The 27688-nt window shown below is 38.4% G+C and overlaps 1 protein-coding gene across 1 annotated transcript in view; it reads right to left on the reverse strand.

The window, feature by feature from the left end:
• BUB1B (BUB1 mitotic checkpoint serine/threonine kinase B) overlaps positions 1–27688 on the reverse strand; it is a 70512-nt gene that overhangs the window by 39537 nt on the left and 3287 nt on the right. Inside the window, exons 2-6 of the mRNA XM_032261178.1 lie at positions 26423–26566; positions 21971–22030; positions 21216–21360; positions 14498–14694; positions 653–822 (exon numbers count right to left, since the gene is read on the reverse strand). Coding sequence (XP_032117069.1) covers positions 653–822; positions 14498–14694; positions 21216–21360; positions 21971–22030; positions 26423–26566 — 716 coding nt within the window. The remainder of the gene's footprint in view (positions 1–652; positions 823–14497; positions 14695–21215; positions 21361–21970; positions 22031–26422; positions 26567–27688) is intronic.

Consider the following 27688-nt stretch of genomic DNA (forward strand, 5'->3'; position numbering starts at 1 on the left):
GCCTGGTCAACACAGTGAAACCCCGTCTCTACTAAAAATACAAAAAATTAGCTGGGCATGGTGGCGCGTGCCTGTAATCCCAGCTACTCAGGAGGCTGAGGCAGGAGAGTTGCCTGAACCCAGGAGGCGGAGGTTGTAGTGAGCCGAGATCGCGCCACTGCACTCCAGCCTGGGTAACAAGAGCGAAACTCCGTCCCAAAAAAAAAAAAAAAAAAAAAAGTCAATGATAATTTTAAAAAAAAATTATTGTTGATCTTTGGGCATACAGAGTGTCTAATTTCTGGTCCCAAAGGGCTGAAGGCAGGGTTCTTAACCATGTTAATATCATTCTCTGAGGCTTTGGTATATGTAAGCTTCACTTTGACAACACTTGTTATGTTACTTAATATCTTCTTTCAACTAACAATTCAAACTCAAAATCTTGATACTTCCTGAATATTAGGTCTTTCTTAATTAAGACACAAAATTATTGATGCATTTTGATTTTACCGTACACTATAATATTGGCTCTCCTTTGACTGCCTTTTTTGTGCTACTCAGTACTCAGCAAACTAGAACAGTGTCCACAGGTATATGTATGTATTATCTTCTTACATAATTTGCCTACCACTAGAAACTAAGAGTTTTCCAAAGTAACGTTTAAGAAACTTACCCTTGAGAGAACTTCCTACACGGATGATTGGAGCTCTTGCTGTCTTTTTCCCTTTGCTCTTTAGTTCAGCTAGTGTGCTTCGTTGTGGTACAGAAGACTCAAAAACTTCCTCCTCCTCTTCTTTCTCAAGTGCCAAAAGAGTTTGTCGAGACACTCGAGCTTGGAATTGTCTAAAGTAGCAGAATGGACAACCAGCTTTTAGTGAGGTGACCACTACTTTACCAGACTCAAAATTTCTAATTTCTTAAAGTAAACAACAGGCTGGGGGAAGAAACGCAAAAATATCCCAAAGAATGTGTTTATTCTCTTGGAGGTAAAGAAAGTCACCTTAATATCATGAAAGTTTTGGCTAGAATGATTTAACTCTCCCTTTAAAATGCCCAAGTTTGGCCAGGCGCGGTGGCTCAAGCCTGTAATCCCAGCACTTTGGGAGGCCGAGGCGGGTGGATCCCGAGGTCAAGAGATCGAGACCGTCCTGGTCAACATGGTGAAACCCCGTCTCTACTAAAACTACGAAAAATTAGCTGGGCATGGTGGTGCGTGCCTGTAGTCCCAGCTACTCAGGAGGCTGAGGCAGGAGAATTGCCTGAACCCAGGAGGCGGAGGTTGCGGTGAGCCGAGATCGCGCCATTGCACTCCAGCCTGGGTAACAAGAGTGAAACTCCGTCTCCTTAGAAGTGAATTTGAGAGAAAATTAAGTTGCCCAAGTTTGACCAATTTAAATTTCTCTGAAAATCACCACTAAGTTTGATCTGAGGATCAGGTTAGGGTTATTAAGACTATAATCACACAATGTATGAAGATCAGAGTTTCCCACCAACTTTTTATTAGAAAACCTGACCCACCAATTGTTAACATTGTGCCACATCTATTTTATCACTGGATGTCTCTTTTTCTATACACACACATGCACACGCACACCCACATATAGTTTCTCCTGGCCCATATGAAATGAAGTTGCATATGACATGACATTTTACTTTAGCAAAGCTGGCAGAAGTTTGAAAAGTAAACTTCTTATGCTGCTGCCACAGTTTTAAGTATTATCAGAAGAGATTCTCCAGTCCTACCACTGCTTCATTCAACTATCCTTAAGAAGTATTATCAGAAAGGTTTAAAAAAACAACCCTCAAAACCCAGAATACATTGCAGATACTGGCCAAGATGCAGTATGCCCACCATAGCTTCTCTCTCTCCCTCTCACTGATAGGAATTAAAAACAGTAGATAATATACAATTAAAAACGGTAGGTAACTGAGGGCTCCGAAAAGTCAACAAAATCAAGTGGACTGTGGAGAGGGGTCAAAACTTGGAGAAACAACCCACACAGGGTTGTTTCCTTTTTTTTTTTTTTAAATCTCTTCTATTTTCTCTTGTGGTTTTGAACTGCTGTAATGGTGATATGGGAATCTAAAACTCCTAGAGAAACTCCATCTTTCTAGCCAGAGAACTGGGAAAAAGGGACTCTGAAGGCCAAAGAATATGGGAGGAGAACTACAAAGGAATGAGCTGAACAAGGGGATGTGCTAATTCTGTATGTGAATTGGCATACATCTTACGCTCCCTCTTGAGCTGTGCATGCACAGGGTAGACTCAAAGCAGCACAAAAAAGGCTTTCAGAACCGAACTGTGATATAAACCACTGCCCAAATCACAGGTTAACCCTTAAGTGGGATATGCATGGTATAAACCCAAAGCAACATAGCAAAGGTCTTGAAAACTGAACTGACATTGGAACCAACAACTACACAAGATGACAAAGAACTTGTAATATTTGAAGTGTGATTGGCTACTAAGACAAAAACATAGATATTCTACAGAGAATATAAGCCAAGAGGATGAGAGTCTTATAACATAGTGCCAGGATAAATGTCCAGGGTACAATTACTTGACACACAAGGAACTAGAAAAATGTGACCAATTTTCAAAGGAAAAAACAAGAAGCAAATGCAAACATAAAATGACTCAGATGGTGCTGTTTTCAGATGGAGATTTTATTTATTTTATTTTATTTTTTGAGATAGAGTCTCACTCTGTCGCCCAGGCTGGAGTGTAGTGGTACAATCTTGGTTCACTATAACCTCTGCCCCCCGAGTTCAAGAGATTCTCCTGCTTCATCCTCCCAAGTAGCCAAGATTACCACCACGCCTAGCTAAGTTTTGTGTTTTCAGTAGCGAAGGGGTTTTAACATGTTGACCAGGCTGGTCTCAGACTCCTGATCTCAAGTGATTCACCCACCTCAGCCTCCCAAAGTGCTGGGATCATAGGCGTGAGTCACCGTGCCCGGTCTGGAGATTTTAAAGTACCTAGTATAACTATGTTCCATGAGATAAGGTAAAAACATTCGAAATGAATAGAAAGGCAGAAATTCTCAATACAGAAACAGAAATTATCAAAAAGAATCAAACAGAAATTTTAGACTTGAAAAATACAGTATCTGAAATAAAAAATTTATGTTGAATGGATTCAATAGCAGGATGGAGATGGAAAAGTAAAGAGTAAGTGAACCTGAAGACAGAGCAATAAAAATTGGCCAATCTGAAAAACAAAAAGAAAAATGGTCACATAGAGCTTCGGGGACCTATGGAATGATATCAAAAGGTTTAATTTGGACAGATTCTTGGTAGCAGAGTTGGGGGAAATGGCCTAAAATTTGTGCAACTGAAGACCCAGAGACGGTGAAGAAAGAGATGCAGGTACAACAAAGTATTTTAAAATTAATGGCTGAAAACTTGTCAAATTTTGTGAAAGGCATACATTTACAAATTCAAAGGGCCCAGTGAACCCAAAACAGATTAAATGTAAAGAAAATCACATTTCTTTACATGTAATGACACACCACAATCAGACTTCTGAAACCCAAAGCTAAATAAGAAAATATCTTGGACAAGGCCAGAGAAAAATCAACGTATTATGTATAAGCAGGAACTACTAAATGACTACAGATTTCTTATTAGAAACCATGGAGGCCAGAAGACAGTAGGACAGTATCATTAAAGTGGTGAAAAAAAAAGAAATGTTGGCTGGGCACAGTGGCTCATGCCTATAATCTCAACACTTTGGGAGGCTGAGGCGGGCTGACCATTTGAAGTCAGGAGTCCAAGAACAGCCTGGCCAATGTGATGAAACCCCATCTCTACTAAAAATACAAATTAGCCGGGTGTGGTGGTATACATCTATAGTCCCAGATACTCGGCTACTTGAGAGGCTGAGGCAAGAGAATTGCTTGAGCCCAGGAGGTGGAGGTTGCAGTGAGCCAAAATCATGCCACTGCACTTCAAACTGGGTGACTCCATCTCAAAAACAAAAAGAAAAAAGAAAAAGAAATGTTGACTCAGAATTCTTTATCCTTCAGGAAAGAAGACGAAATGAGGACATTCTCAGCTGAAGACGAACTAAGAGAATTGACCGTAGACCTGCTCTAAAAGAAAATGGCTAAAAGAAGCTCTTCAGACTGAAAGGAAATAAGACTAGAAGTAAACTTGGAGCTTTAGGAATGAAAAAAGAACAACAACAACAAAAAAGAATAAACACAAAAGATGATTTTCCTAAGTTCTTAAGATATATAGATATTAATACACGGCTTTTGAAAGCAAAACTTGAAATATTGTCTGGTGTGGTTTTCAGTGTATATAGATATAATATGTATGGCAAGTATACCAAAAGAAAAGGGAATATAAGGGAACCTTTATGGTTATAAAGCTTCTGTATTTTACTTTAAGGGATGAAATACTGGAGAGGATCCAAGGTGACCGAAGAGGAACAGCTCTGGATTGCAGTTCCAAGAGAAAATGCAGAGGGTGAGTGATCACTGCATTTCCAAACAAATTTTTACTGCACACAGACCAGGCGATTCCTGGGTGGAAAAGCACCACGAGTCTCCAGCTCGGCTGTTTCAGCCAGCGCAGCAGGTCTCTGCACAAAAACTCACACAAATCCAGGCACCATTTCAACTGGCAACTGGAATGCCTGAGAGACACAGTTGCCCATTCAACTGAAAAAAGAGGGCTGAAACAGGGAGCCAGGTGATCTGGCTCGGCTGGTCCCACCCCGACAAAGACCAGCAATCTGAAATGCTCTGGATTGAGAGTTAAACAGCAAGCACAGCTGGACCCAGGATGGTCCAGCTCTGTGGGGGGAAGGGCATCCACCATTACCGAGGCAGTCAGCCATTACAGAGACAGTCCGCCATTACCGAGGTAGACTGCCATTACCGAGGCAGACCGCCATTACTGAGGCAGTTCTAACTATACCCCTATAAACAAAATTGCAAGGAAGTTCACACAGCAGCAGGGCATAGCCCACAACAGCTCAGCAACACCTCTGCTGGCAGACTGTAACTAGGCTACCTCCTTGCTGGGCAGGGCAACTCTAAAAAAAGGCAGCAGAATGACAGGAACTTATAAATAAAGCCCTACCTTCCCAAGACAGAGCACCTGGGAAAAAAAGGCGGTTATGAGTTCCGCTGCAGCAGACTTAAACTTACCTGCCCAGCAGCTCTGAACAGAACAACGTAGCTCACAGCTCAGCACTTGAGTTCCTATAAGGGACAGACTGTATCCCCAAGCAGCTTCCCAATCCCTGTACAGGTATTGATCGACTTACCACCTATGCAACTTACGACCATTCGACTTTACGACCACAATCGCTAGCCACGACTGCTCCGCGTCTGGCAGCGCAAACGTTGCCCAGCTGGGCGTACGACAGTGCGGACCAGCTTCCGGCAGCACTACCATCTCCACGTGCACCATTTCAACTATACATATAGCCTACTCAACTTACGACCAAATCAAGTTACGACCGGTCTGCGGTCCCGACTGTGGTCGTAAGTCGAGCACTAGCTGTATAATCAGAGACACCTCATAAAGGAGAGCTCAGGCTGACATCTGGTAGGTATCCTTCAGGAACAAAGATAACAGAAGAAACTGGCAGCAGCCCTTACAGTTCTACAGCCGCTGCAGGTGATCCCCAGGTAAACAGGGTCTGGAGTGAACCTCTAGCAGTCCTACAGCATGGGGGCCTGACTGTTAGAAGGAAAACTAAGAAACAGAAAGAAATAACTTCATCAGCAACAAAAAGGACACCCACTCAGAGACCCCATCTGAAAGTCATCAACTAAAAAGACCACAGGTAGATAAAGCCACAAAGATGGGAAGAAACCAGCCTGAAAAGGAAGAAAACACCAAATCCATAATGCCTCTCCTCCTTCAAGGGATCACAACTCCTCACCAGCAAGGGAACAAAGCTGGACGGAGAATGAGTGTGATGAATCGACAGAAAGAGGCTTCAGAAGGTGGGTAATAACAAAGTTCTCAGAGCTAAAAGATCATGTTCTAATCCATTGCAAAAACAACTAAGAACCTTGAAAAAAGGTTTGACGAAATGCTAACAAGAATAAACACCTTAGAGAAGAATATAAATGAACTGATGGAACTAAAAAACACAACATGAGAACTTCACGAAGCATACACAAGTTTCAATAACCGAATCGACCAAGCAGAAGAAAGGATATCAAAGATTGAAGATCAACTCAATGAAATAAAATGAGAAGGCAAGATTAGAGAAAAAAGAGTGAAAAGAAATGAACAACACCTCCAGGAAATATGGGATTATGTGAAAAGACCTAATCTACATTTGATAGGTGTACCTGAATGTGACAGAGAGAATGAATCCAAGCTGGAAAACAATCTCCAGGATATTATCCAGGAGAACTTCACCAACCTAGCAATGCAGGCCAACATTCAAGTCCAGGAAATACACAGAACATCACAAATATATTCCTCAAGAAGAGCAACCACAAGGCATATAATCATCAGATTCACCAGGGTTGAAATGAAGGAAAAAATGCAGCCAGAGAAAAAGGTCCGGCTACCCATAAAGGAAAGCCCATCAGACTCACAGCAGATCTCTCAGCAGAAACCCTTCAAGCCAGAAGAGAGTGGGGGCAAATATTCAACATCCTTAAAGAAAAGAACTTTCAACCTAGAATTTCATATACAGCCAAACTAAGCTTCATAAGTGAAGAAGAAATAAAATCCTTTATGGACAAGCAATTGCTGAGACATTTTGTCATCACCAGGCCTGCCTTACAAGAGCTCCTGAAAGAAGCACTAAACATAGAAAGGAAAAACCAGTACCAGCCACTCCAAAAATGTACCAAATGGTAAACAGCACCGATACAATGAAAAAACTGTGTCAACTAACGGGCAAAACAACCAGCTAGCATCAAAATGGCAGGATCAAATTCACATATAACAATATTAACCTTAAATGTAAATGGGCTAAATGCCCCAATTAAAAGACACAGACTGGCAAATTGGATAGAAAGTAAAACACCCATCAGAGTGCTGTATACAAGAAACCCATCTCACGTGCAAGGACACACATAGGCTCCAAATAAAGGGATGGTGGAAGATTTACCAAGCAAATGGAGAGCAAAAAAAAGGCAGGAATTGCAATCCTAGTCTTTGATAAAATAGACTTTAAACCAACAAAGATCAAAAGAAACAAAGAAGGGCATTACATAATGGTAAAACGATCAACGCAACAAGGTGAGCTAATGATCCTAAATATATATGCACCCAATACAGGAGCACCCAGATACATAAATAACCTACAAAGAGACTCAGACTAATAACCTACAAAGAGACTTAGACTCCAACACAATAGTAGTGTTGGAGACTTTAACATTTCACTGTCAATATTTGACAGATAAACAAGACAGAAAATTAACAAGGATATCCAGGACTTGAACTCAGATCTGGGCCAAGCAAACCTAATAGATATCTATAGAACTCTCCACCCCAAATCCACAGAATATACATTCTTCTCGGCACCACATCATACCTACTCGAAAACTGACCACATAATTGGAAGTAAATCACTCCTCAGCAAATGCAAAAGAACGGAAATCATAACAAACAGTATCTCAGACCACAGTGCAATCAAATTAGAACTCAGAATTCAGAAACTAACTCAGAACCACACAACTTCAAGGAAACTGAACAACTGGATCATTTCAATGTTGACTGGATCAACAATGAAATGAAGGCAGAAATAAAGAGGTTCTTCGAAACCAACGAGAATGAAGACACAACATACCAGAATCTCCAGGACACATTTAAAGCGTTGTCTAGAGGAAATTTTATAGCAATAAATGCCCATATGAGAAGCAAGGAAAATCTAAAATCAACACCCTATCGTCAAAATTGAAAGAGCTAGAGGAGCAAGATCAAAAAAACTCAAAAGCCAGCAGAAGACAAGAAATAACTAAAGTTAGACAGAACTGAAGGAGACAGAGGCACAAAAAACCCTTCAAAAAAATCAATAAATCCAGGAGCTGGTTTTTTGAAAAGATCAACAAAATAGACCGTTAGCCAGATTAATAAAAAAGAAAAGAGAGAATCAAATAGATGCAATAAAAAACGATAACGGGGATATCACCACAGATTCCACAGAAATATAAACCACCATCAAAGATTACTACAAACAACTCTATGTACATAAACCAGTAAACCTGGAAGAAATGGATAAATTCCTGGACACTTGCACCCTCCCAAGCCTAAACCAGAAAGAAGCCAAAACTCTCCATCGACCAATAACCAGGACTGAAGTTGTGGCAGCAATTAATAGCTTACCAACCGAAAAAAGCCCAGGTCCAGATGGGTTCACAGCTGAATTCTACCAGATATACAAAGAAGAGCTAGCATCACTCCTTCTGAAACTATTCCAAACAATCCAAAAAGAGGGAATCCTTCCCAAATCATTTTATGAGACCAACATCATCCTGATACCAAAAGCCAGCAAAGACTCAACAAGAAATGAAAACTTCAGGCCAATATCCATTATGAACATAGATGCAAAAATCTTCAATAAAATACTGGCAAACCCATTGCAACAGAATATCTAAAAGCTTATCCATCACAATTAAGTAGGCTTTATCCCGGGGATGCAAGACTGGTTCAACATATGCAAGTCTATAAACGTAATTCACCACATAAACAGAACAAAAGACAAAAGCCACATGATTATCTCAATAGATAATCTCAATAGATGTAGAAAAGGCCTTCGACAAAATTCAGCAACCCTTTATGCTAAAAACTCTCAATAAACTAGGTATTGACGGAACATATCTCAAAATAATAAAAGCTATTTATGACAAACCCACAGCCAATATCATACTGAATGGGCAAAAACTGGAAGCATTCCCTTTGAAATCTGGCACTAGACAAAGATGCCCTCTCTCACCACTCCTGTTCAATAGGGTATTGGAAGTTCTAGCCAGAGCAATCAGGCAAGAAATAAAGGGTATTCAATTAGGAAAGAAGGAAGTCAAATTGCCTCTATTTGCAGACGACATGATTGTATATTTAGAAGACCCTATGATCTCAGCCACAAATCTTCTTAAACTGATAAGCAACCTCAGCAAAATCTCAGGATACAAAATCAATGTGCAAAAATCACAAGCATTCCAATACACCAATAAAAGAGCCAAATCAAGAACAAACTGCCATTCACAATTGCTACAAAGAGAATAAAATACCTAGGAATACAAGTAACAAAGGATGTAAAGGACCTCTTCAAGGAGAACTATAAACCACTACTCAATGAAATAAGAGAGGACACAAACAGATGTAGAAACATTCCATGTTCATGGTTAGGAAGAATCAATAGGGTGAAAATGGCCATACTGCCCAAAGTAATTGATAGATTCAACACTATCCCCACCAAGCTACCAATGACCTTCTTTACAGAACTGGAAAAAACCACCTTAAACTTCATATGGAACCAAAAGTGAGCCCACATAGCCAAGTCAATTCTAAGCAAAAAGAACAAAGCTGAAAGCATCACACTACTGGACTTCAAACTATACTACAAGGCTACAGTAATCAAAACAGCATGGTACTGGTACCAAAACAGAGATATAGGCTAATGGAACAGAACAGAGGCCTCGGAGGCAACACCACACATCTACAACCATCTGATCTTTGACAAAGCTGACAAAAACAAGCAACAGGGAAAGGATTCCCTGTTCAATAAATGGTGTTGGGAAAAGTGGCTAGCCATGTGCAGAAAGCAGAAACTGGACCCCTTCCTGACACCTTACACTAATATTAATTCCACATGGATTAAAGACTTAAACATAAGACCTAACACCATAACAACCTTAGAAGAAAACCTAGGCAAAACCATTCAGGGCATAGGCATAGGCAAGGACTTCATGACTAAAACGCCAAAAGCATTGACAACAAAAGCCAAAATATACAAATGGGATCTAATTAAACTCCAGAGCTTCTGCACAGCACAAGAAACAATCATCAGAGTGAACCGGCAACCAACAGAATAGGAAAAAAATTTTGCAATCTACCCATCTGACAAAGGACTTATATCCAAAATCTACAAAGAAATAAAACAGATTTACAAGAAAAAAAAAAACCAACCCATTCAAAAGTGGGTGAATGATATGGACACTGTTGAAAAGAAGACATATATGAGGCCAACAAACATATAAAAAATGCTCACCATCACTGGTCATTAGAGAAATGCAAATCAAAACTACATTGAGATACCATCTCACGCCGGTTAGAATGGCGATCATTAAAAATTCTGGAGACAACAGATGCTGGAGAGGATGTGGAGAAATAGTAACACTTTTACACTGTTGGTGGGAGTGTAAATTAGTTCAACCATTGTGGAAGACAGTGTGGCGACTCTTCAAGGACCTAGAAATAGAAATTCCATTTGACCCAGCAATCCAGTTACTGGGTATATATCCAAAGGATTATAAATTGTTCTATTATAAGGACACATGCACACATACATTCACTGCAGCACTGTTTACAATAGCAAAGACTTGGAACCAACCCAAATGCCCATCAATGATAGATTGGACCAGGAAAATGTGGCACATATACACCATGTAATACTATGCGGCCATAAAATATGATGAGTTCGTGTCCTTTGTAGGGACATGGATGAACCTGGAGACCATCATTCTCAGCAAACTGACACAGGTACAGAGAGTCAAGCACCGCATGTTCTCACTCACAGGCAGGTGTTGAACAATGAGAACGCATAGACACAGGGAGGGGCGCATCACACACTGAGGTCTGTCAGGGGGCACTAAAGGAGGGACAGTGTGGGTTAGGAAGTTGGGGAGGGATAATCTGGGGAGAAATGCCAGATACAGGTGATGGGGATGGAGGCAGCAAACCACATTGCCATGTATGTACCTAAGCAACAATCCTGCATGTTTGTACCCCAGAACCTAAAATGCAATTATATACATAAATGATAAAATATTAACCTACTAGAATGTAAAAGTTTAGGTATGTATGTTAACTACCCTATAACAACCACTTAAAACACTGTAACAGACAAAAAGCCAGTAATATACATGAAAATGAAATACTAAAAAATATTCAAATAATTCAAAAGAAGGTAGGAAAGAGGTGAAAGAGGAACAAAAGGCATAGAGCAAATAATAAAAGGGTAGACCTAAACCCAACGTTATTAAAAATTGTATTAAGTAGTTTCAACATAACCAAAAAGATATCGTTAGAGTTCAGGAAAAAACAAGATCCAACTATTTGCTGTGTATAAGAAACTCAATAGAAAATATAAAGACATAGGTTAAAAGTTAAATAAACTAATTCATTAGTGTCACTAAAGTTGCTACATAACCTTCCACTGCTAAACTTGACTGGCTTAACAAAAAAGGTAAAAAGAAAACCACACAAAAACCTGTGACACAAATATTCCTAACAGTATTATTTCGTAACAGCCAAAAGGTGCAAACAACCTAAATGTTCATTAACTGATGAATGCATAAATAAAATGTAGTATATTCATATAATGGAATATCATTGGGCAATAAACAGGAATAAAGTACTGATAATGTCATAGCTATGTTATGATGAACCTTGAAAATACTATGCTGAAAATCCCTGTTCCACTCTCCCTTTCCTAGGGAAAAAAAAAAGGAAATACTGTAGTATGCTAAGTGAAACAAGCCAATCACAAAACACCATGTATTGTAGGATTCCATTAAACCGAAATGTCCAAAATAAGCAAATCCATAGAGACAAAAAGCAGAGTAGTGATTGCCTAGCAGTTAAGTAGGAATGGGGAGTGATACCTGAATTGAACCTTAGAAAGACTGGAGAAAAAAAAAAAAAAAAAAAAAGGAATGGGGAGTGACTGCTAATGAGTATGGGATTCATTTTAGGATGTTAAAAATGTTCTAAAATTGGGCCAGGCGTGGTGGCTCAAGCCTGTAATCCCAGCACTTTGGGAGGCCGAGGCGGGTGGATCACGAGGTCAAGAGATCGAGACCATCCTGGTCAACATGGTGAAACCCCGTCTCTACTAAAACTACAAAAAATTAGCTGGGCATGGTGGTGCGTGCCTGTAATCCCAGCTACTCAGGAGGCTGAGGCAGGAGAATTGCCTGAACCCAGGAGGCGGAGGTTGCGGTGAGCCGAGATCGCGCCATTGCACTCCAGCCTGGGTAACATGAGTGAAACTCCGTCTCAAAAAAAAAAAAAAAAAAAAAAATTTAAAAATGTTCTAAAATTGGATTGTAATGATGATTATATAATTCTAAAAGTGGTATTTTTTAAAAATGTATTTTTAAAAAAGTAAAGGGAAAAGATGTATCACGTAAACAAAAAGGAAGCTGGAATAGCTGTACTATCAGATCAAATAAACTTCTGAACAAGGAGTACTATCAGGGATAAAGAGAGACATTATAAAATGACATAGGGGCCATGTTTATGCATCTAACAACTTAACTTCAAAATATATTAACCAAAACTGATGAGACAAAGAAATAGACAAAATCACAAAGAGGCTTCAAAATCCCTCTTAGTAACTGATATAACAAGTAGACAGAAAGTCATCAATGATACAGAAGACCAGAACAGACTATCAGTCAACTTGCCCTAAATTATATTTATAGAATATTACACTCTAAAAAACAGAATACACATATTTTTCAAGTGTACACGAAACATTCACAAATACAGACCATAATCTGTGTGATAAACAAATCTTAACAAATTTAAGACTTGAAACCATATACGTTATGTTCTCTGACCACTATGGAATTAAATTAAAAATCAGTAACAGATATCTGAAAAATCCAAAAACACTTCTTAATTTAAATAATACACTTCTAAGTAACTCATGGGTCAAAAGGAAGCCATGAGATAAATTAGAAAATATTCTGAATGAAATTAAAATGAAAATACAGTATATCAAAACTTGTGGGATACAACTAAAGCAGTGCTTAGAAGGGAATTTAGAGCATTAAATGCTTATATTAGAAAAGGAGAAGGGTCTAGAATCAGCGTTCTAGGCTTTCACCTTAAATCACAAAAAGAAGAGCAAGTTGTATCCAAAGCAAGCAGAAAGAAGGAAACAAAGTGCAGAAATAAAATTAAGAACAGAAAATCATTAAAGGAAAGAAAAAAAATTTCAATGAACCCAAAAGCTGATTTTCTAAACAATCAGTAAAATTGATATCCTAGCCAAATTGAGAAGACACAAATTACCAATATCAGGAGAAAGAGGGACAATCACTACATAACCCGCAGACATTAAAAGCATAATAAAAGAATATTATGCACAACTCTACGTCCACAAACTCATTAACTTGGATGAATGGATCAATTCCTTGAAAGACAAAAATCTACCAAAGCTTACTTAAAAAAAAAAAAAAAAAAAACTAAATAAATGGAGAATTATACCATATTCCTGAATAATCCTAATCAAAAACCCAGGAAGCGGATTCTACAACAGAAAGACAAATGAACTACAAGAGTTACAAATAAGAACAAATTTAGAGGACTCATTTTACCTGATTTCTAGACTTACTATATAAAGGTAGAGTAATCTAGATAGCATGGTATACACTAATGGATAGACACATACATTGGTAGAAAAAACGGAATAATAGAAATAAACCTACATAAATATGATCAACTGATTTTTTTAAATCAAGGTGCAAAGGCAATTCAATGGAGAAAGATTAGTCTTTTCAACAAATGGCATTGGAACAAATGAACAATCTGTTAAAAAAAAAAAAAAGAACCTTACTTAACCCCTATCTTCTACAAAAATTAACTCAAAATGGATCAGAGATCTAAATGTAAAAAGTGAAATTATAAAACTTGAAGATAAAAATTTAGGAGAAAATCTCTTTGACAACCTTTGACTAGACAAAGAATTCTCAAACACAACATAAAAAGCACGATCCATACAAGAAAAACTTGTAAATTAGACCTCTTTAAAATTAAAAACTTTTGTTCTAAAAAAGGCAGTTAAGAAAATGAACAGACCTGGCTTAAGCTGGGATAAAATATTTTCAAATCACATATCTGACAAAGGCTTATATTTACAATCTGTAAAGAAATCTACAACTCAAATGCATTATGCTAAATCAAGAAGTTGGACTCAAAAAGCTACATACTATACAATTCCATTTATGTGGCACTCTGGAAAAGGCAAAAACCATAGGGCTGGAAAATAAATCAGTGTACCAGGGGTCTGGAGTAAGCATAGGTACTGACTACAAAGGGATTTCTTTTAGGGGGTATGAAATTATTCTGTATCTTGGTAATGATGATTACAAGTCTTTTTATTCATAGTACCACATACCACAGAGTGGATTTTACTCTATGTTAAATACACTTTTTTAAATATAGCTTTTAAAAAACTGAATAATATCTAAGTAAACTTAACATGGCAATTGACCAGAAGGTACTTCATTCAGACTGAAAAAAGAGATCATTTATTTCTATTATTTTTAGAGAGTTAAAACAAGTTCCAAAAAAAGCAGTTTACCGGTGCTGGGACTGTAGTCTTTCTAGTGGTTCAGCCTTCTGTTGAATCCCTTCCTGAAATATTGCATCTGCTTTCCTAAAGTTTTCTCTAGCTTCATATTCTTCTGCCCATGAGATATAGAACTGAGCAAGTGAAACACCAATCCCTTGGTTGTGCAAGTAACTGTACATATCCAAAGGCTCATTGCATAAACGCCCCTGTAACAAATTAAAAGTGTTAACAGTTAACCAATTTCTACTTACATATTGAATGCCTATTAGATGCCAAACAATCACTGGAGATACTACATGCAATTTCGGTATTGAAAAAAAAAAAAAATCTATTATTACAATGTGACAATGACCATACTGGGAGGACCTAAAAAAGAGAAAAAAGTGGGAGATTTATAAGAAGAGATGGAGACTAAAGGCTTCATGTAGGAGTAATAAGCCAGGCACAGTGGCTTATGACTGTAATCACAGCATTTTGGGAGGCTAGGATCACTTGAGGTTAGGAGTTGGAGACAAGCCTGGGCAATTTAACAATTCCCTGTCTCTACAACAAAATTTTAAAAATTAGCTGGGCACAGTGGCAGACACCTGTAGTCCTAGCTACCCAGGAGGCTGAGGCAGGTGAATCACTTGAGCCCAAGAGTTTGAGGCTGCAGTGAGTTATGATGCTGCCACTGCACTCTAGCTTAGGTGACAGCGTGAGACCTTGTCTCTAAAGTATGAAATAAAAAAAAAAAAAAGGAAAAAAAGGGGCAGGGAAGGGGCTAACATTTGAGCTTAGCCCTGAAGGAGAAACGGACTTTCATCAGGTGGAAAATGGGAAGGGAAGGGTATTTCAGCCAGAAAAAATAGCATAAGCAAAGGTACAAAAGACGAAAAGTTATGTAGGGGTCCAGGCAAGATAGCAGTCTGGAGAAAAAGGCTGTGATCGGTCTTGAATGTCAAGCTAATCAATTTTGAATATGCCTAATAGTAACTGTTATATGTGTTAGGGTGGGTAAGCTATAAGCAAAAGAATGATATAGTCAAATCTGTGTTTTAGAAAGGACATTATGAGACCAGGTACAATGTAAATAATTCTAGTAGCAAGAGGGAGGAAAATATCCCTAAAAACCCCACATCATAAACATTTTGACACATTTTTTCAGTCTTTTTTTCCTTAAGGATAAAAGGATATATATTGTCTTACAAAGTTTGATCATGATAAAATTGGCTTTTATTCCACTATAACACTTCATTGTTCACTTTTCCATGCTCCTGCTTTTACTTCACCAATATTATTTTATTTATTTTCAAGAGACAAGGTCTTGCTCTGTTGTCCAGGCTGGATGGCAGTGGCACAATCATAGCTCACTATAGCCTTGAATTATTTTCACTGTTATTTTTAAATTAATGCAAATGTTTCATATAATAGAACTTCCATAATTTAATTGTTCATCTACTTCTGGATATTTAAACTACTACTAATTTTGCCCAATTATAAATAACTTCATGCATACAACCCTTCACATTTTACATTACTCCCTTAAGAGAGATTCCTAGAACTATGTTAAAAAGTAAATTGCTTTCTGAGAAGGTTGTAAAAATTTTTAATACTAAAATTTAATAATTCACAAAAATACTCATTCTACCAGACTCTAATTAGCATTAGAAACTATTAAAAACAGTTCCTAATTTCTCAAGGTTCTAGTTCGGAGTTCTTTCACTACTAGAGAGGCTACCATTTGTTACTTTACTAAATGCCTTCTATTTATCTCTTTCTAACTGTCCAGCTGAGGTTAAGTCTTTCTTATATGTGTTCCCACAGAACTCATTTTAAAATCCTTTTTTATTTTATTTTTATTTTTTTTGAGACGGAGTTTCACTCTTGTTACCCAGGCTGGAGTGCAATGGTGCGATCTCGGCTCACCGCAACCTCCGCCTCCTGTGTTCAGGCAATTCTCCTGCCTCAGCCTCCTGAGTAGCTGGGATTACAGGCACGCGCCACCATGCCCAGCTAATGTTTTTTGTATTTTTAGTAGAGACGGGGTTTCACCATGTTGACCAGGATGGTCTCGATCTCTTGACCTCGTGATCCACCCGCCTTGGCCTCCCAAAGTGCTGGGATTACAGGCTTGAGCCACCGCGCCCGGCCTCATTTTAAAATTCTATTTACCGTTAAAATTAATGGCTTCACATCTGTCTTCCAGATAAACTAAGCTCTACAAAGTCAGAAAACATTGCTATCTATTATATGCCAGCCATTAATCATGGTCTAGTACAACGAATGCTAAATAAGTGAAATGTTTTCTTTATATCTTTAACAAAAATAATTCATATTTTATAGTTTAATTTTGCAGTAATGCAGTAAATGGATTTTCTTGCTTATTTAAATTAGTGATACTTTCTCATGTGGTGTTTCAAGAAAAGTTATAATTCTGAATGTGCTACCACCATACAATCCAGTCTTTGATATCTATCACTACATAAATATAGTTTAACATTGATTTCACTACTTGAAGAGCTTTCTGAATGGTTCTGGTGTTCCTGTGCATGGGACAGCCAGTAAAGATCAGGTTATACGAGTGCTGAATGAGATCACCTAAGAAATAACATAAACAGGCTGGGCGAGGTGGTTCAGGCCTGTGATATCAGCACTTTGGGAGGCCAAGACGGGCGGATCAAGAGGTCAGGAGTTCAAGACCAGCCTGACCAACATGGTAAAACTCCGACTCTACTAAAAATACAAAAATTAGCTAGGCGTGATGGCATGTGCCTGTAATCCCAGCTGCTCAGGAGGCTGAGTGAGGAGAATTGCTTGAGCCCTGGAGGCAGAGGCTGCAGTGAGCCAAGATCATGCCATTGCACACCAGCCTGGGCAACAAGGTGAGACTCTGTCTCAAAAAAAAAAAAAAAAAAAAACCAGAAATAACATAAATAAAAGGACTACATGGTTAGACTAATAGATCTAAAAGTTAAATAAACCTTTTTTGGTAACCCTTAAATTGCCAAACTAAAATAATTCTATACCTTTAAATAAAAATACCAGATGTTTTCTAGAAACAAATTTTTCCTTAGCTAGACTGTAAGAGTCACATAACATAACTGACTGGAGAACTCCTTCTGCAAAGCAAAAGAAAGTAGTATGAAGAATTCATCTGTTACTACTCTTGACAAGCACCACAAAGAAAAAGCAATAGTTTATTATGTACCTTGTTTGTCACATACAAAGTTCAGATTATTGCTGATCATTCTAGTGTTGATCATTTGAATTTGATGGCTGTCTATACCAGTGTTTCTCAGATAATCTGTGGTGAAGGGGCCAGCTTTACTATGTGCATGTGTGTGTTCCATCATGGACTGACATAAAATACAACAAAAATTAGAACTTACTATGATGATGTGCTTGAATGTCCCAGCAATATCAAATAGTTACCAAAGTTTCCAAAAGCTCACTTCCAATTTTTGTACTTATCTCAAACAGTATGCAAACCCGTCTTTCAGTAGCACTGATCTAGGCTGTGCTTTTTACTTTATGATATTATTCTTCATCAGTACAAGCACCAGGTTAACAAAAATAGATAAGTTATTCTAATTGTTACTTTTAACAACTGCAATTAAATATAATCATAGATTCCTGGGACTGAAAGTCACTTTAGAGGTACAGCTAGTCCAATCTTTTATTATTTCTTTTTTTTCTGAGAATGAGTCTCTCTCAGTCACCCAGGCTGGAGTGAAGTGGCACAATCTCAGCTCATACAACCTCTGCCACCCAGGTTCAAGCAATTATTCTGCCTCAGCCTCGTGAGTAGCTGGGATTACAGGCACACATCACCACGCATGGTAATTTTTGTATTTTTAGTAGAGAAGGGATTTCACCTTGTTGGCCAGGCTAGTCTCGAACTCCTGACCTCAGGTGATATGCACACCTTGGCTTCCCAAAGTGCTGGGATTACAGGTGTGAGCCACCACACCCAGTCTCCAATCTTTCAATAAATTACACATAAAGATATTTAGGTTAGTGACAAATGAAGGACAAAATCCTTTATTTGGGTGTAACCATTGTGTTACACTGCAAGGGTCTACAGTCTCCAGGCTAACAAATCTGTTTAGCATTCTTTGGTTGCCGTTTTTCATTATAAGTTTCTGTAACTAATATTCATAAGGTAATTTCTCCAACCTTTCACTAAGGATGTAAAAATATTTGTAAAATGTCCTGAGGAAATCAAGATACTTTATGCCTTGAGGATTTACCTAATTTTCTATACTTGTAACTATAGTTGACCCTTGAACAACACAGATCTGAGCTGCACAGGTTCACATATACACATATTTTCTTCCACCTCTGCCATCCCTGAGACAGCAAGACAAACCCTTCTTCTTCCTCCTCGGCCTACTCAATGTGAAGACAGGGAGGATGAAAATCTTTATAATGATCCACTTAACGACTAGTAAATATATGTTCTCTTCCTTATAATTTTCTTAATAACATTTTTTTCTCTAGTCTCTAGTTTACATTGTAGTAAAAAAAAAAGATATTATACATATAGCATACAAACTATGTGTTAATCGACTTTATGTTATTGGTAAGGCTTCTGGTCAACAGCAGGCTATTAATAATTTTGGGGGAGTCAAAAGTTATATGCATATTTTCAACTGGGTGAGGGGTGAGCACACCTAAGCCCCGTGTTCTTCAAGCGTCAACTATATTGGAGGTTTAAAATAAGTCTTCCTTAAGACTTAATAAGAAATTTCTTATTTTATTTTAGTATAAAATCTTATCAGTTTTAATGTCAAGAGAGATTGATTTTACTAAGAAGCCTTATCAGCTTTAATGTCAATATTTCATCATAATGTAGTGGTTGTGAACAATTTTAAATATTTATTGCTTTTTTTTCTAATTCATTTTCAAATAAAAGCAATGATACTAATGTCTAAGAAACCATGATCATTGTTTTTTATGAAAAATATGTTATTTCTACATGTCAAGTGCAACAGTACAAAGTAGTCAGGCAGCATTTTTTTTTTTTTTTTTTTTTTTAGATGGGGCCTTTCTCTATCACCCAGGCTGGAGTTCTATGGCATGATCTTGGCTCACTGCAACCTCCACCTCCTGGGTTCAAGCAATTGTCCTCCCTCAGCCTCCCGAGCAGCTGGGACTACAGGCATGCGCTACTACACCCGGCTAATTTTTTTTAATATTTTTATAGAGACAGTGTTTCACCATGTTGGTCAGGCTGGCTCAAACCTCAAACTCCTGACCTCAAATGATCTACCTGCCTTGGCCTCCCAAAGTGCTGGGATTATAGACGTGAACCACTGCACCCAGCCCAGGCAGATATTTTTGGCTATAGCAGTATACTAGGTAAAAAAGTACAAAGACCAATAAAAAACTGAAACATCACTTTTTTATGGTGATGACTTTCATAAAGGGGTGAAAGGGATACCAGAATCACCGAGGGGAATTTTTCCCCAAACACCCATATGGCTGGCAAATGTTGGCTCCCTCCTCCTCCAGTACAGTTTCATGGTCCAGTTGTTTTTTCTGTTTTTGTTTTTGTTTTTTGAGACAACATCTTACTCTGTCACCTGGGCTTATGTACAGTGGTACGATCTCAGCTCACTGTAGTCTGGACATCCTGAGCTCAAGCAATCCTCCCACCTCAATCTTCTGAGTAGCTGGGACTACAGGCACATGACACCACACCCGGCTAATTTTTGTATTTTTTGTAGAGATGGGGTTTCACCATGTTGCCTTGACTAGTCTTGAACTCCTGGGCTCAAGTGATCTGCCCACCTCAGCCCCCCAGTGTTGGAAATACAGGCATGAGCCACTGCACCCAGCCCAGTTATGTTTAGAATAAATAAATAAATAATGCGGGCTAGGAGTGTAGGTTCACACCTGTAATCCCAGCACTTTGGGAGGTCAAGGTGGGAGGATGGCTTGAGCTCAGGAGTTTGAGATCACTCTGGCCAACAGAAAGAGATGTCACCTCTACTAAAAATTTAAAAATTAGCCAGATGTAGTGGCATAGCACCTGTAGTTCCAGCTACTCAGAGGGCTGAGGTGGGAGGATCATTTGAGCCTAGGTTTAGGCTGCAGTGAGCCATGATAGAGCCACCACACTCCAGCCTGAGTGAGAAAGTGAGACTCTGTCTTAAAAAATAAAATTAATTAATTAATAATCCATACCCATTGAGAGATCTACAGACTGCAATCAATCTTAAGAGGGCAAAAAAAAAAAAAAACGTATTATACTATATTTAAGTCCTCCTTTAAGTAGAACCAATTTAGGCCAGTCGCAGTGGCTCACACCTGTAATCTCAGCAGTTTGGGTTGGGAGGCTGAGGTTGGTGGATCATGAGGTCAGGAGATCGAGACCATCCTGGCCAACATGATGAAGCCCTGTCTCTACTAAAAATACAAAAATTAGCTGAGTGTGGTGGCATGTGCCTATAGTCCCAGCTACTTGGGAGGCTGAGGCAGAATCGCTTGAACCCAGGAGGTAGAGGTTGCAGTGAGTCAAGATAGTGCCACTGCACTCCACCCTGGCAACAGAGCAAGACTCCGTCACACACACAAAAAAGTAGAACTAATTTATAAAATACTGAGTATTTATTAAATGTTTCCGATTTACTAAATGGCTCAGGTTTTACTTTTTTTTTTTTTTTTTGGTATACCAGATTCCTCTGGAGAAAATCTCTTAGTTTAATATTTAAAACTCAGATGGCACTTGAGAAAGACTTACTAATTTAAGCCAGAGACTGAGAAATCGAGGATCACTATAATATCGTTTTTCTCCTTGTAGTGCTTCTACAGCTCTTTCTAATAACGTTGACATGTTACTATCCTTCCCACCTTGAGGATAGTTCTGCTCTGTCCAGTTGATATACCTGAATGGGAAGAAAAATTTAAGAACACATTTTAAATTGAAATGTACTTTTGTTCTTGCTCCAAGACCCATTCTGGATTTAAGCAGAAGTATTTAATATAAGTATGTTTCTTTTGAGGTCCTCAGTGACATACCCTAAGCCTGTGTCTTCAAACTTCTCCAAATTGTCTCTAACACATGCTTCTAGGGAAAACTGAGGATAGGGATAGGAGGGTGTAGTTCAATGTTGTATGTCATAAACTTGAAATTTCTTGAATCTTAAACACCTCAGGAAGATATATTATGATTATTCTGGATCTCTGTGGCCCCATGACACCACTTTCTACTCTGACACACACTCCATATACCCAATTTAAGAAACATGGCCATAAGGACTCATCTGAGTACTTCTCTCAAACAGTATGCAAACCCTTCTTTCAGTAGCATTGATCTAAACTATGCTTTTTACTTTATGATATTATTCTTCAGTACAAGCACCAGGTTAACAAAAATAAAGAGATAAATTCTAATTAATTGTTATTTTTAACAACTGCAATTAAATATAATCATAGAATCTTGGGATTAAAAGTCTGTTAATGTTTCTATTGTCCTTGTTAAATAAAAAGACCCACCTATCCCAAACATCCAGAGGGTCATTTCCAGTGTAAAAGCGAATTTCAGATTCAAATGCCCTGAAATTTAAACAGAAAATGTTAGCATATGCAATAGTGACAACAGCCAATGAACAAGTATCACTTCCATTTTTATTCATGTAACTGATCTCAATTATTGCAGTAGAGTTTATGGGTTTGCTAAAGAACAGAACAAGGCCAGGCACAGTGGTTGATACCTGTAATCCCAACACTTTGGGAGGCCAAGGGGGTGGATCACTTGAGGTCAGGAGTTTGAGACCTGGGGAAGATGGTGAAACCCCATCATGTTAGCTGGGTGTGATGGCAAGCACCAGCAAATAAGCTGAGTGTGATGGCAAGCACCTATACTCCCAGCTACTTGGGAGGCTGAGGTGAGAGGATCGCTTGAACCCAGGAAGTAGAGGTTGCAGTGAGCTGAGGATGCACCACTGCACTCCAGCCTGAGCAAAAAGTGAAACTCTGTCTCAAAAAAAAAAAAAAAAAAAAAAAAAAAAGGATTCTGCTTAATAACATAAGAGGGAGAAAATATATAGAAATTAGAGGAACAAATTTCAAGACAACATACAGAAAAGTAGTATTAATATTACATAGCAGAGCCGGGCGCAGTGGCTCAAGCCTGTAATCCCAGCACTTTGGGAGGCCGAGGCAGGTGGATCACGAGGTCAAGAGATCGAGACCATCCTGGTCAACATGGTGAAACCCCGTCTCTACCAAAAATACAAAAAATTAGCTGGGCATGGTGGCATGTGCCTGTAATCCCAGCTACTCAGGAGGCTGAGGCAGGAGAATTGCCTGAACCCAGGAGGCGGAGGTTGCGGTGAGCCGAGATCGCGCCATTGCACTCCAGCCTGGGTAAAAAGAGCGAAACTGTCTCAAAAAAAAAAAAAAAAAAAAATTACATAGCAGTTAAAAACTCTGAAACAAGACAACCTAGATTCAACTTCAGCTCCACCAATCACAAGATGACTAACACTGGACAAGCTACTTAAAACTATATTTTCAGTTTCCGCATTTGTAAAATGGGGATAATAATAGTATTTTCTTATTAGGTTGGCCAGTATTAAATGTAAAGGGTTTACACACATTAACAAATATATAAGTAAGAATTTTAAAGTTCAAAAAAAATTCCATGGGTAACATTAGTCAAAGAAGAATAATACCATAGATAATGTGGAGAACACATCAAAGAAAGGGTAAAATATGACTATAAAAAGCTGGGAGGCTGGACGCAGTGGCTCACACCTGTAATCCCAGCACTTTGGGAGGCCGAGGTGGGTGGATCACCTGAGGTCAGAAGTTCAAGACCAGCCTGGCCAACATGGAGAAACCCCATCTCTATTTAAAAAAAAAAAAAAAAAAAAAAAAAAGCTGGGAAAGGCAAAGGGCTAAGACTAAATTAAGATTGACCAGTTAGAATAGAGAGAAGAATTAGGTAATAAGCCACAATTTGGATAAATGACTAACAAAAATTGTATAATGAGTTATGTTTGATCTAAAAATAATAAATTAGTCCCTGACACATGGGAATTTATACTCTAATTTAAAAAAGAAGTAAATAAATGAAAAATGTACTAGTAATACAAAACAGTATACTAAATTACAGTTGCCAAGAATGGGTAGTAAAGGCTTTAAGAAGTCAAAGGAGGTATCACAGAAGCAGCCTCTGAAGGTGAGACTCTGAAGGAACCAGGGAATTTGAAAAAGAACAGTTTTTTCAAGAAAGAGTGAAACTAATATTGAATAAAATTATGAAGGTGGAAGAGTTTATCCAAAGGAAGTTGAATGGACCCTAACCTGTAACATAAAGTCAGTACTGAGAACAAATGGAGACACCTGGAGAAGTAAGAAGCACATGCTTTAAATGTAAATTTAAAGACTTTGGATTCCATCTGCTCAAGCCACCATTGGTTCTTTAAATGGAGGGTATCTTAAATATGACAAGATTTCAAAAAGATTAATCAAGTAACTTTATAAGGATAGCCAGGCATTAGAAGGGACCACAATTATGAAGCTAACATGGCAATTAAACTGAGATAATGACATTATCTGCAGAAATGGTGAAAAAATAAAATCTAAGATGCTACTGATAAAAATCAGCAATCCTCCCAATTGATCTATAGATTCAAACCAATGTAATTGAAATTCTAGTAGGCTCTTTTCTAGAAATTGACAAGATGATTTCAAAATTTGTTTGCAAAGGCAAAGGATCAACAATAACTAAAGCAATTCTGAAAAAGAACAAGGGCTATAGAACTCACCCTGCTGGACTTTCTATATAAAACTAATAAAGACACCACATTATTGGTGAAAGGATAGGCAATTTGATCAATGGAACAGAATACAGAGTCTAGAAATAACCCACACATATGTGGTCAAATGATTTTGTAAAAGGTCCCAATGCAATTCAATGAGGAAAGGAAACAAACTCTCTAACAAATGGAGGCAGAACAACTAGAAAGATACCCACATAGGGGTGGGGGGAGGGGGGACTTTTTTACTCCAACCCCATACCATATACAAGGATAAATTTAAGATAAATCATACACCTAAACATAAAACCATGAAGCTAGTAAAAGAAAACATAGGAAAGCATCTTTGTGACTTTGGGGTAGGCAAAAATCTCCTGAAGAGGACACAAAAAGTACTAACCATAAAAAAAAACCCACACTAATTGAACTTTATCAATATTTAAAACTTAGCAGTTTAAAAAAAAAAGCCACCCAGAAAATAGACATGGATGAGGGAAAAAAATATCTCCGACACATATATTTGATAAAAGACTGGTATACAGAATATATAAAGAACCCTACTGGGGAGCACAGATTCAGGGAATCTTGAATCTATGCTCCTGAAACTTGAATCAGGGAAACTTGAATCTATGGTCCTGGGAAAAGTAAATAAAGAACCCCTGCAACACAATTTGAAAACTGGGAAAATATCTAAACAGATACACCACAAAAGAAGATATACAAAAGGCCAAGCAGCATGTGAAAAAAATGTTCACCATTATTAGTCACCAGGGAAATGTGAAGTAATGAAACTTAACTCCACAAAACTAGAATGGCTAAAATGAAAAAGACTGACAATACCAAACACTGGAGTGGATTTGGTGCAAATAAACTCTCATGAGTTGCTGGTAGGAGTGTAAAATGTTACAATCACTTTGGTAAACCAGTTTCTTCAACAGTTAAACATACATCTATTCTATTTTTTTTTTTCTTTGAGGTGGAGTTTTTATCTTGTTGCCCAGGCTGGAGTGCAATGGTGGCGATCACGGCTCACCACAACCTCTGCCTCCCAGGTTCAAGCAATTCTCCTGCCTCAGACCCCCAAGTAGCTGGGATTACAGGCATGTGCCACCACGCCTGGCTAATTTTTGTATTTTTAATAGAGATGGGGTTTCTCCATGTTGGTCAGGCTGGTCTCGAACTCCTGACCTCAGGTGATCTGTCCACCTTGGCCTCCCAAAGTGCTGGGATTACAGGTGTGAACCACTGCACCCAGCCAAACATACATCTATTCTATGGTCCAATAATTCCATTCCAAGGGAAATGAAAATTATGTCAACAAAAAGCCTTGTACAAGAATGTCCATAGCAACATTATTCATAAAGCACAAAACTAGAAGAATCTAAATATTCATCAATTGGTGAATAAATAAATGAAATCCTATTCAGCAATAAAAAGAAAATCTACTGATGCATGTAACATGAAAAAATATGATGAATGAGGCTGGGTGCGGTAGCTTACACCTGTAATCCCAGCACTTTGGGATGCCAAAGTGGGTAGGATTGCTTGAGTTCAGGAGTTCAAGACCAGCATGCCAACATGGCAAGACCGCATCTCTACTCAAGATACAAAAATTTGTATTTGTTAAATTTGTTAAGTCATTACTGAGAACGTTCTAGTACAAATTCAATTTTTCTGAGGTTTACATGTGTTTGGAGACCACTTATTTTTGTCATACTCTCAAAAATAACTTCCTAGGAAGTTAATAATTCAGTACACATAAAAGATAGCAGATTCACTCTCCCTTAGTACTCACAATCCAAGGAGGCAATATCCCTTATCAATTACCATCAAAGAGTTAAGTCTGTTCAGGGGTCCAGAATGACATAATACTTTTGGGAAACATTGCAATGTAATACTTACTTTACTATGCTTATCACTGCCCCCTGTATAAAACGTATTTCTATTGCTAAAAATAGTTTGCCTGCTCCACAATGAAATTAAATCCTATAGCCTTTGTTTTTAATTATACTTGAGGATATCCTTGGATAGTTGTCATGTGATGAGAAAGCAGGGAACAGATTCTCGTACTACAGAAATTTAAAGAGTACTCATTATGCCATTCCCCATGGATCTACACCCACATTATCTACAACAGTTGGGGATGAATGATGACAGGTTGAGACTCAGCCATTCTACACACCGTTTCTGCTGCTGAAGAGTATTGTTGCAGGCAGATTCTTGTGCCAATGCTCCCTGAAGTGTGGACATGATCCTCCCTTGCCTTAAAGGTTGTACATTTTCTTTACTCAGTTCCCATTCATCTCCCTCCAGGGACATGGCTTCACTGTGAAGAAAGAAACAAAAGTAAATCTCATACCAACATTGAATTATAGCACTAGATTATTGTAAATGTCTGCAAATAGGCGATTATTCATGGTCTTGGGTTGAAGATGGTGGAATGACACAGTATTATTATTATACTCCTAAGCTTCTTTATCTGTTACCTGGTTTTCAGGTTTATGGCTACAATAATGCCTAATTGAAGACAATTTGGCAAGGATATTGTGGACAGTAATATAAGAATACAGTGTGGCTGTGTGCGGTGGCTCACACCCGTAATCCCATCACTTTGTAAGGTCAAAGTGGGAGCATTTCTTGAGCCAAGAGTTTAAGACCAGCCTGGGCAACATACCAAGACCCCACTTCTTCCTTTAAAAAAAAAGAAAGGAAAAGAAAAATGAATAGAAGTTAAGGCACAAAGAAAAGAAGGAAACAAGAGAGTTATAAATTTGGCAAAGAGGCAACAAGTACTTCTACGCCTACCACTGAATGCATCACCTAGTTTAATTTAAAATTAGTGCCAGGTATGGTAGCTCATGCCTGTAATCCTACCACTTTGGGAGGCTGAGGGAGGGGGAATGCTTGAGCCCAGGAGTTCGAGACCACCCTGAGTAACACAGGAAAACCCCCATCTCTACAAAAAATAAAAAATTAGCCAGGTGTGGTGGTACACGTCTATGGTTGAAGCTACTCAGAAGACTGAGGTGGGAGGATTGTTTGAGTTCAGGAGGTCAAAGCTGCAGTGGGCCAGGATCACACCACTGCACTGCAGCCTGGGCAACAGAGCAAGACCCTGTCTCATAAAAATAAATAAAATTAGCAAAGTGTTGGTGAGACTACTGTCCCATGTTTCAACAGATGACTCAAAACTGAAGTTTGTACATATAGGTAGCCAAGAGCAGAAGCAAACAGTTTACTAGTCAAAATTCCCTGCATCCCCACACCCAATTCTATCAAGCCTACTGGGAGAATCCCCAAAACATTTTGGAGGTAATTATCGTTATGTTTTCTGCTCTTCAGAATCCTGCAATTGTTAGATAGAAGACTACTTCTAAAAGATATTATCTCTGAATGTGAAACAAAAGGAGAGACAGATTGGCGCTAATCTTTGAAACAGAGTGAAAGT

This window comes from Sapajus apella, unplaced genomic scaffold, assembly GCF_009761245.1.
Source record: "Sapajus apella isolate SASKATOON/1434 unplaced genomic scaffold, GSC_monkey_1.0 scaffold122, whole genome shotgun sequence".
Taxonomy (NCBI): domain Eukaryota; kingdom Metazoa; phylum Chordata; class Mammalia; order Primates; family Cebidae; genus Sapajus; species Sapajus apella.